This window comes from Megalopta genalis, unplaced genomic scaffold (genome assembly GCF_051020955.1).
Source record: "Megalopta genalis isolate 19385.01 unplaced genomic scaffold, iyMegGena1_principal scaffold1285, whole genome shotgun sequence".
Classification (NCBI taxonomy): domain Eukaryota; kingdom Metazoa; phylum Arthropoda; class Insecta; order Hymenoptera; family Halictidae; genus Megalopta; species Megalopta genalis.
Window position 1 is genome coordinate 14,608 of NW_027477354.1, and position 11,367 is coordinate 25,974.

An 11,367-nucleotide genomic window follows, 5' to 3' on the forward strand; every position below is an offset into this window, starting at 1 on the left:
CTGTACGATCAATTTCCGCTCGAGTGGAAAACAGCGACGGAACGTCTAATGCAAAAAGATTTGACGAGTCGCGTGAGTTTCATCTATACGAAACGATTTAGCCAAATTATAGTGAAATGGCCAACGACCGATTCACCGTCCGCGATACTACATATCATCGAGATGGGAGAGCACCGCGTGGTTGGTTGTATAGTGTAGTTACGTTCGTGAGAACTGGAAACTTAACCGACGACGTGAAATCAAAATTGAAAAAACTTGTTTTTCATAATTAATATGGATTAATATTTTCACAAGATGACGCAAGTTTGCAAGGACATGTTGAAATCGTTAACACATATGTCAAGGTTGATTCGAACTGAGGACGATTATCGCGAATGGACGAAATCATGTATTGAATGTTTACAATGGTGTAGGAAATATATGAACATTGTGAAAAAAAACGAAGCATCCATAGGTGTAAAATCGAGTTTGCTGTCGATCATGTGTCGTATGAAAACTTGGAAGGTCTCGTCAGATCATCGGTTTTCATCACGCGTTGGTAGCGGTTTGTATGGAAACGTTGGCGCGAGAGCATCGACTCTTCGTTGGGAGAACATCGAATCGGCGTTTAAGAATCGTATATCGACCGGCGTTGTGATCAACGTCGAGCATGTCGATCCACGTCATTTCTTGCAACACGAGAAGTGATTTGTCGTTAAAAGTGAACGTAGTATTGGAGGCAGAATTTGTGCTGCGCAACGAGGTTTCGGTGAAAAGTTTTAGCATGCGAAACTTCGCGCTCTTTCAATCATCGAATCTACATCGCTGGTACGTGAAAGATGTTGTACCAACGCTTTTGACATCGATAGAAGAGTTTCAAGAACGAGGCAGTGGATTGGCGTTATCGAAGATCCTGCATTTGATGGTGAATTCCAACAAGTATCAGCCGTTACAAGCAAGTTGTCAGGTATCCGTGCCTCGAACAGTGCAATTAAAGAAAGCAGTCCTCAATGTGTACAGTAACGACGATAATGCATGTTTCTATTGGACAGTGGTGGCAAGCCTATATCCAGTTAAAAATAATTTGAATCGCACATCATCCTATCCGCATTACAGCGATGTGCTCCACACCGAGGGATTCCAATTGCCGATGTTGTTCAAGGACATACCAAAGTTCGAAAAAGCGAATGACGTTTCCGTGAACGTGTTCGAATGGGGAGGGGAACAAGAAAGATGTCAGACGTTGCATTTGACCTCAAGGAAGCGGGAGAAACATGTAAATTTGCTGCTCATACACGACTCTGAAAACTTGCGCAATCATTATCTCTGTATTAGGAATTCATCTCGTCTGGTTTCATCTCAGATCAGCACGCAGCACAACAAGCATATTTGCGATCGGTAAGATCCACACATGTAAATTTTTTTTCTTTCTTTTGGATAGTGGTGGTGATGGTGGTGGGCGAGAAAAATTAAAATAAAAAATTATGTTTTTTTTGTCAGGTGTCTACAGTATTTCAAATCGCAGGAAAAATTGAACATTCACGAAATCGAATGTGCTTTGAAACTTCCGACGGAAGACGATAAGTGGCTGGAGTTCAAGAATTATGCGTACAAGAAACCGACACCGTTCGTTATCTACACAGACTTGGAATGCCTGCTGGAGAAACAGGAAGATCAGGGTCATGGAGCTTACTGTAGATATCAACATCACCATGCCTTCAGCGTAGGTTACTACCTCCATTGTCGATACGACAGTTCGTTGAGCGAGTATCGGGCTTATCGTGATGAAAAGGGTTGTATCGCATGGTTTGCATCGAAGTTGCACGAGTTGAGTTGTAAATTGCAGCCGGTGTTTGATCGAATGGTTCCAATGGCTCCGTTGACCGCCGCGCAAATCTCAACTTTTCGTACCGCCACGTATTGTCACGTGTGCGAAGAACCACTCGGTAATGACGACGTGCGAGTGCGTGATCATTGTCATTTCACAGGTGCGTGTCGGGGTCCGGCGCACAGCCGTTGCAATCTGAGCTATCAATCCTCGTACGTGATACCGGTGGTTTTTCACAATTTGTCCGGCTACGGCGCACACTTTTCCATCAAAGAATTGGCAATCGCATTCGAAGGTGAAATAGACGCGTTACCGCTGACGAAAGAGAATTACATTTCTTTCACGAAACACAGTAAGAGGAATAAAGATGTGATCAAAAAATCGTGGAAGATGTGCAGAAAGTTTCGGTTCATCGATTCGTTCAAGTTCTTGAATTCGAGTCTGGACAAGTTGTCGTCGTACTTGGACAAGAGTGACTTGCGTATCGTGAGGAGCCAATTCAATCGTCTTTCGAACGATGATTTTCATCTTCTAACCAGGGAAGACGTTTTCCCATACGACTATGTATCGATCTATGACAAATTAAGCGACACTTGTTTACCACCGCGCGAAGCATTTTATAATCAGTTATGCGACAGCGAGATATCCGACGTCGACTATTGTCACGCGAACGAAGTTTGGTCACGTTTCGGTATACAAACGTTAGGACAGTACAGCGACTTGTACTTGAAATTGGATGTGTTGTTGTTGGCCGACGTGTTTGAAAATTCTCGCGAAAAGTCGCTCGAGAATTATAAACTCGATCCAGCACGTCTAAAATTGACGAAGATCGAGTTGGAATTGTTCACCGACGTTGACATGCTTTTGTTCGTGGAGCGGGGAATACGAGGTGGGTTGAGTTAATGTTCGCATCGTTACGCGCGCGCGAATAACAAGTATATGTCGACGTAGGATTCGGCCGAACCGTCCAGCTATCTGATGTATTTCGATGTTAATAATTTGTATGGCTGGGTCATGTCGCAGTCTTTGCCGCACAGGGGTTTCCAATGGGTTGACGATACGAGTAAATTCAACATCGATTCCGTGCCGATCGACAGTCCCATCGGGTACATTTTAGAAGTCGACTTAGAGTATCCTCTGGAAATTCATGATGCTCATGCGGATCTTCCATTTTGCCCGATTCACGAGGTTGGGCCGTTGCAAAAGAAACTGTTGTCAACGCTTAGCGATAAGAATCGTTACGTTCTCCATTATCGATACCTCCAACAATGTTTGAGGTATAATTTAAAATTAAAGAAAATTCATCGGATACTGAAGTTTGAACATTCATGTTGGTTAAGTCGTTACGTAGATTTAAATACGAGGTTGCGCGCCAACGCAAACAATGACTTCTCGAAGAATCTGTTCAAACTGATGAACAATGCAGTGTTTGGGAAAACGATGGAGAACGTTCGAAGTCATGTGAACGTAAAGTTGCTCTCGCGATGGAGCGGTCGACACGGTGCTGAGCGTTTAATAGCTCGACCAAATTTCCGTAGCTGTACCGTATCCTCCGAGGATTTTGTCGCAGTTCAAATGAACCAGCTTTCTATTAAATTTTATAAACCTATTTACATAGGCATGTCAGTGTTGGACATATCAAAATTACATTTGTATGATTTTCATTATGTCTACATGCTTCCAATTATCACAGAAATAACGCGATACATTTTAAACAATTCGACCGAAACCCTTCCTTGGGGACATTATAAAATCGCGAAGGGGGGGAGTGAGAAAAAATAAAAGCGATTATATATTTTCATCGATGTTCCGAATCCCATGTTGCGCGCGTGTTCACTTTTATTTGTAAGCGGAAGGGGCATATACGCTCCTTGTATTGTTACCTTACGTGTAAGAAAGGGGGGAAAATGGTAGGGGAATTGTATATATAAGCTTTTGACGTTGCGCACAGCGAGCAGTGTGTTCTACAGATTACTTACTTATTGCGCAGTTGTTCTTCAGTATTATAATATTCACAATGTCAAATCAAACCAATAATTTTCTACATAAAAATGGAACTTACAACGATTATAAAAATTACGGGTAAGTAAAGAAAGTTTGAAGGGAATAAAAAGTTCCTTTTATGAAAAAAAAGAAAAAAATACTGTATGTTATTTCTTTTTTTATAGATACTCCATTTCGATGAAACGGACGTTTCAACAGTCGTAACCCCAGTCGCAGCAGAAGCAGTTGCAGATACCGTGCAACTCACGAATCTTGGGTAGAAGATACTCTATAACCGGCAATTATTTCAAGTTCCTTGAAATTTGTGTACGCGTGGATGAAAATTTGCGCGTCGAGTTTGTCTTGGGGGACAATCGTGGAACAGAGATTTCTTTTTCAATGGCTACGTGGAAACTGCTGGTGAAAACTAGAGATTATATTCACAGTTATCTCGACGCAGACAAGAAGGAAAAGCAAATTGATGAGACTTTATCGTTACAAATTGTAAATTTTAATGGAATGAGTCTAATCAAGTTGTTCGATTCTCAAGCATCGATTTATGTTACGAAAGAGACGATGGATAATTTGTACAAATTAGAGTTATGTATGGATCATATGTATTCATGGTTATTAGAAAATATTCCAGAAATTCAGCGAAGCTCGTTGACATTGTAAAAAACTCCAATAACGAGCAGAATTATGCGACCGTAATTTTTACAAACGAATTGTTCGAACGAAATTGTCTGATCGATTGCGAATTGTTAGCTTTATGTTTAGATCTAATCGTATCGAAAGCGAATCGTTGAAATTGTGTGCGTGTGGGGGGAATTAATTAGTATTAATGTAAAAAGCATTTATGTATTTTTTCATGTTTATTAGAGAAACAAAAATAAACATTACATTATAGAATTAAAGTACAGATGATTTCTTTATCCAAGAGTTATGTGACGAATCCAGCCCCAACCATTTCACATATATTTCATTTCCTTTTCGACGCAATACTTTTTCTACTAAATACACGTCGGCATATTTGGTAGCGCGTATCTCGTATTCGTAAAATCCTCCAGCGATAGGTTTGTTCTGCAAATCAACCAAAAGATACGTGACGGGATTCGTTCGTTTCACCGTCGCGATCTTAAATACTTCCGTTGACCAGTTCGGCGTGTATCCTTTGTCGAATACGGTTTTGAACTTGCTGATGCGCACATAGTCGCCAACTTTGAATTTCGCAGGACCGGCGATCTTGACGTTGCTGTACACGGTAGATAAAAGATACTTCTCATTTTTGTGATTCACGTTTACAGGTCGCATACGAATGGTGCGATGTTTTTGATTATTGTAGTCCTTGATCAACGTGGGTACCTCGTCGATCCAACGATATTTTCCGCTCAACGAGAAAAATTTCCACATGTTGTTCTTCAATGTACGATTGAATCGTTCGACTATGGACGCTTTCATAGTGCTGAATGTGGAATAGTGGTTGATGTTACGTTTCTTCAGATATTCTTGAAAATTTTTATTGTAGAATTCTCTCCCCATATCGGTTTGCAAATTGTTCGGTATTCGGCCATCTTTTTTCAACACCGACGCGAAAGCTTTGCACACATCGTCAGCATTTTTGCTTTTCAAAGGAACGGCCCAGGCATATTTGCTGAATGTATCGATTATCGTAAGAATATATCGATGTCCTCGATTCTCTCTTGCGTACGGTCGAACTTCAACGATATTAGCTTGCCAGAGATCGTCGAGTCCTCGCGTAACCACTCGCCTCCGCCGGAAGTAACGTCTCGCCGGAGCATGCAGTTCATTCACCAAGTTCACTTTATCACCGCTCATGATTTCGCCTTGTCAGTCTGCGGTCGCTCGAAATTAAGATACGCTAATTTAATTATCCTTGCGTTCTCGGAGTCTTTTGCGTTATCGATGGGCTTTTCAGCTATTGACGCTTTTAGCGTTATCGGAATCTCTTCTGTGGTTGCTGCTACCGCTACAGTCAATAAGTCTCTGAAACGAAGTCTCATACGAGAATCCAATTCCTCGAAAGCGACGCGTGGTGCTGCTGTTCTTCGATACGTCGCATTTTTGTCCGTATATTTCGGTAAATTTCTCTAATAAAGATTTATGTAACTGTTCGAATTTCGCGACTATGTTTCCCTCTCCAGTCAGCTCGAGTAATCTCTCGCGCATAGCAGTATTAAGCCTTTCGAACCTCTCATTCAATTCCTTGCCAGTTTCAAAACCGCCTACTGTAAATTTATTTTGCAGTTCGTCTACGAGTAATTCAAGTTGCGCCAACTTTCCCTGATTCGCTTTACCAGTGCTCGTAATTTCCTCCAAGTTGCGGATTTTATTTAATATGTGATTTTCAAGGTTATCAATCTTTTTCGGCAAGTTGCTGTTAACTTTGTGTCCCACACTTGCAAGTTTGTGCTCGATGTTGCCAGCAAATTTCACAACGGCATTCAATTTTTCTCGATCCACGATACCCTCAGCTTTCATTATTTCGAACAACTTATCCTCGAGCTCGACGAATCTTTGACGTAGCCTTTCATTGGTACTTTTATTATTTTTCTCGATGCACGTTTCAACATGTTTCTTCAGATTCTCGTGATTGGATTCGTCATTTGTCACGAATTTTTGGAGAGTTTCGATCGCACGTTTCATCGAGTGAACGTCGTCGATAGTTTCATACAGGTCGTACGTAAATGTTTCTTCAACGAATCAATCGCATCGTCAACGTAATTTTTTGTTGCCGATGATACGCAGGATTTGAATGACTTCACTTTTTAAAAAGGAACTGGAAAGCTATGGCTTTTCAGCGTATGTTTATTTTACAATAGTCTTATAAAATTGATACATTAAGAGTGGGAACTTTTCTACTGTGATCGATGTTCCGGCCCGATCATAAGAATGTCACTGCGCGCACGCATAATTAATGGCCTATTTATACCTGCGTCTTATCTTTTGTTGAGAGTGAAAGTGGGGCGGTAAGGGTCAGCGTTACACCCCCCGTCCTAGACGCAGCTTGCTCCAGCGAGGTGTTACTTTTACCGTAGGGTTCCTTTCTTTTGAGGGTGGTTCATATCCCCCGGTGACGCGTTCAGCAGTACTTGAGTGGGTGCGTTCGAGTTATAAAGTACCTGGGGTTCTAAATTTACATAGTGTGTGATTTTGGGGCTGAAGATTTCGATACATATGTTTCTGGGAACGAGTTTGCCTAATAGTGAAAAAAGTCCGCAACGGTAAAAAATGTAGAGTATGCCTATAGTTCTGCTTAACTTGTTCGATATTTTGTTCGATCTGGTCTAAATTGGTTACTGATTGTTCTGTATGTGTCGATGTTTAGTGTGCCGTGGAGTGAAGGTATTTTGTCAGGAATTAACTGCATGTCAGATGTCGAAAATGGTAACGTAACGTTGGGTCTGTAAATTACTGTTTGTTCGAACTCGTATGTTTTTGCCAAATGGTGTGAGAACTGATCGCCCAGGAGTGAGCAGTCTTGTGTAGAGCGGAGTATGGTTGGTCGTCGTATTTCGATGCGTGTGGTCTTTTTATCGCATATTGCATTTAACGCGAGTTCGCGTTCCGGTATAAGAATGTATCCGTCTTTTATCGCGATGATAGCTATAACGTGAATTTTGAATAAGCTACTGGTGCAAATTTTGTCGTTTGTATCAATTGTCTTTTCTCTAATGAGTTTGCTGTCGCATGTGTCAATAGTGTTGATGAGGTAAGTGGGTTGCGTGCGTTTGCAGTATCGTGTGTTTGCGTGTGTCTTACAGTTGCTTATCCACTGTTGGTCGGCCTGTATGTAGCTGCGCTTGGTTTCGTCTATTGCGATCCATTCTGATTCGGGGATGGTCACAATATGATGTTTTCCGATTCGTTGTGGAATGGGGATGAGGTGTTGTAGCTGAAATATCGGTTTCTCCATGATGGGCATCGAGAGGTGGTACACGAGATGCCCTCGCGTTAAGGAAATTGCAACATCGGCGATGTCGAGCAGCAACGCGTAGTCCCGTCGGCCGTCCAGCATCGGGGCGCCAGGTCTCTGGCTTTGAACTCCGTTGATACCCTGCGCTAGTATTTCAGGTGTTAAAAGTTGTGTATCTATGATTCCATGCTTACCCATGGTGATAGCAGTCAGGAGTGTGGAGGTGTCGTCTCGCAATCCTTGCGTTATGGGAATCATGGCTTCCAAGGCCCGCACCATCTGGATCTGTTGTGTATTATTGTTGAGCACTTCGATGAGCGAGTCGTAGTTCGTTCTGCTGCCTCTGTTAGCTTCTTCCAGCAGTACTCTGATTACTGCTGTCTGGCTTGATATGCTGCTTGCCAATTTGTGTTGTCCGTCATAAATTTTGTCCATTTCTTTATGCAAATTTTCTAAGTCATCGTTGTCAAGTGTGTCGAAAAGTGATTTGCTGAGCGATCCTATCGCGTTTATCAATCCTCGACGGCGTCTTAGATCCCTTCCTTCGAGTGTCTGTATGGTCCGTATTTGCTTGTGGGTGTTCTTCATCATCTTTTTTTTTTTTTTTTATCGTGGGGGAAATCTGCTGGCCAGACAACCCCGCCCCGCCCGGGGGGGGCGGGACGGGGGTAGTGCGAGGTTTGACCCGCTAAAACCCCCACGGCGGCCTAGGGCGCTGGCGATTACTGGGGAAGCCACGGGAACTCTTAACGAACACAACCGCGGCTCCCCCTCGCCTGGCCGGCCACCAGGATGTAATGGCGGTGGCCGGCCGCGTCCCGGGGGGAGATTTATCCTCCCCCATGAATAATCTTGGGACCGCTCCCCGCACCGCCTCGTCACGACGGCCGCTTTTCAATGAGGGTGCCCAGGGCCCCCGCCCTGGGCACGGCGGCCGTCGGGGACGACGATGTTCGTCGCCCCACTCCCGGCATAGGGAGGACATCTTCGGTTGGCGGGCGGCGGGCAATTAAACCAGCATAATCTGGTACACCCGCCGCCCGCCTATTCTCAGCTGCTCGGAGGGGGGGCTCTAGGCGTGGGCGCACACGCCGCACCCCCCGCTCACGGCGACCCCGCTCGGCAGCCTCCTTCTGCAACATTACCTGTTTGCAGAAGGCGATGGCTGCCGCCCATTTTCTCGGGCTCTTCAGCATGGCCCCAACTAAGCTGGAGAGAGCGAGGTCGCTACCAACTTCCCTTCTTAGGACTCGGCGCAGCACTGAAAAGGCGGGGCATACCTCCAGTGTATGCTGCGCCGAGTCCTCCTCCGCGCCACAGTGGTGGCACACCGTCGTCGCTTCCCGACCGATGCGACAGAGGTAGACACCGAAGCAGCCATGCCCGGTGAATACCTGCGTCACACGGTAGGAGAGCCTGCCAAACCGCCTCTCACGCCACGAGGTGAAGTGCGGCAGGAGAGCCCCAGGGACGCGCTCGCCGGCATGGGAACAAAGCTCCGCATGCCATCTGGCGAGCGCAAGTTCTCGGGCCTGGAGCTCGAAGCACTGGACCGCCTCCTGCTCCGGCGGGTCCCCCCAAGCCCGACCAGCGATGCATATGCGCCTATAAATATAGGCGCGCATCGCGGCCTGCAGCTCGAAGGGAATTTCTCCCGCCAGAGCAAGCGCCGCCACGGTAGACGTGGTGCGGTAGCCTCTTATGAGGCGAAGGGCCATCTGCCTCTGTAGCCGGCGCAACAACAGTGTGTTGCGACGGTTTGCCCTCACGGACGGCGCCCAAATCGGGGCGCCACGCCGAGGTATAGGCGGCGCACCATATCGCCCGGCCCCCCGAGATTGGGCAACAGGCGGCCTAGCGCAGCCGCCGCCCTCTCAACTCGGGAGACGACGCGGCCGAAATGCGCTCCGAACCTCCAGTGGCTGTCGAGGATCAGTCCGAGATACTTGATCTCAGACTTCACCTCGACGCAGGCTTCTCCAATCCGGATCCACGATCCGGCCGGTGGCCGCGACCGAGGCCGTCCAAACCAGACGGCCTCGGCCTTCTCCGGGGCCATCTTCAGCCCCAGTGTTCTTCATTATCTGCCTCAATTGACTGAGTTCTCTCATCTCTTTACAGTTCCCGCATCTGGTTCTTAGTGATGATAGCTGGCCTTCTATCTTCTCGTAGTCCTTTCTGAGTTCGTTGGTGTCAAATATCGTGATGATATTCCATGTCTCGTGGTATATTCTAGCCGGTCCCAGTTGTTCTACGTAAATCGTCGAGTCGTTCAGTGACTCGATACGAATCTCGGCTTGTACCAGGGAGAGGCTCGTCAATTGAATCAGGGCTAGTAGCATCTGTAACAGAAAAGTACGGCCGTATGTTATCCGTATGTGCCTTCTGTAATCGTCCATTGACTTCCAAGGTGACGTTGTTGTTCTCCGCGTGGAAGGCCTCAATGCGGTAAGGGCCTTTCCATGTTTTGGCGAGCTTCCCTCTTGCCATATGGTCTTTGATCAGCACTTGATCTCCCTGGCGGTATACCGGGTGTGTACGTACACGCTTGGAATCATGACGTTCTTTACTGCGTCTCTTGCTCTCCTCTAATCTTTCTCTTGCGGCCTGAATCAACTGGTGGTGTCGTTTCCTCCATTTTGTTACCAAGGTTTCATAGGTTGTGCCTGGAGTGGAGCTAACTGCTGATGGTACGTTAGCCGTTCGTCCAAACGTCAGTTCGAAAGGTGTCCGTCCGGTAGATTCGTGGACACTAGTGTTGTAGGCGAGTGTGATGGGCTTTACAACTTCGTCCCATTCGAGTTCTGTGTGCTCCGCTGTGGCTGTTTTTAGAAGATCTTGAATCACTGCATGAGCTCGTTCAAGCGATCCGTTGCTCTGTGGGTGCCAAGAGGTTGTCTGGATATGTTGTATCCCGAGATTCTCCTCAAACTCTTGCATTACCTGGCCGATAAAGTTTGCACCTTGATCGGTGAATATAGCTTTTGGTGTTGAAAATGTGTATACATAGCTTTCGAGTAAACCGTTGACCACGTCTTCTGCTCTGGTCGCAGTGAGGGGAACGAGTATGAGGTATTTCGTGAGCTGATCCTGGATGCTGAGGATATGTCGGTTGTTTCTCCGTGTGACTGGCAGTGGTCCGAATATATCCATAGCGATTTTGTCATTAGGTTGTAGTAGTGTATCTGTAATAATGGCGGGGTGTGCGAATGGCGTACGTTGTGTTTTGTTGCGTTGACACACGTCGCAGGTCGTAATGTATCGCCTTACATCCTCGTCCATTCCTCTCCAATAGTAGTTCATTTTGATTCTTCAAAGTGTCCTTGTTTCCCCAAAGTGTCCACTTGTCGGCGTACCATGATTTTCTCAGATGATCAGTTGCTTTTCTTCTGATGTGAGCCTTGAGTTTCGCTTGGTTGGGACAGCGGTTTTCTTCTTTTCTTCAGCCGTGAATTGCAGCATCGCAAACAGGCGGTCTTGCTCTCGCGGCGTGAACTGTTCGGAGATGGTGATATAGATTTTGTTTCTCCGCTGTTTCCAAAATGAGGCTTCGTGAAGGTAATTAATCCACGCTTCCTCGTTGAACGTTTCTCGTGGGGTGACAATCACGTCTTGCTTGTCAGTGGCCACGTAGCTGGCCATT

The 11,367-nt window shown here is 45.8% G+C and overlaps 1 protein-coding gene across 1 annotated transcript; it reads left to right on the forward strand.

The window, feature by feature from the left end:
• Window positions 1–649: 649 nt before the first annotated feature.
• On the forward strand, window positions 650–2,710 carry LOC143263732 (uncharacterized). The gene is made up of 3 exons (XM_076528480.1): window positions 650–1,255; window positions 1,315–1,377; window positions 1,505–2,710. Exons 1-3 carry the CDS (start codon window positions 650–652, stop codon window positions 2,708–2,710), a joined length of 1,875 nt encoding a protein of 624 aa, XP_076384595.1.
• Window positions 2,711–11,367: the final 8,657 nt, after the last annotated feature.

Excerpts from the sequence above, each read along its gene's own strand:
- LOC143263732 (XM_076528480.1), top strand. The coding sequence starts at position 650 with ATGTCGATCCACGTCATTTCTTGCAACACGAGAAGTGATTTGTCGTTA. Across the intron at positions 1,256-1,314 it reads CAAGGAAGCGGGAGAAACAT|GAATTCATCTCGTCTGGTTT; the intron begins GTAAATTTGCTG and ends TCTCTGTATTAG. Across the intron at positions 1,378-1,504 it reads AACAAGCATATTTGCGATCG|GAAAAATTGAACATTCACGA; the intron begins GTAAGATCCACA and ends TTCAAATCGCAG.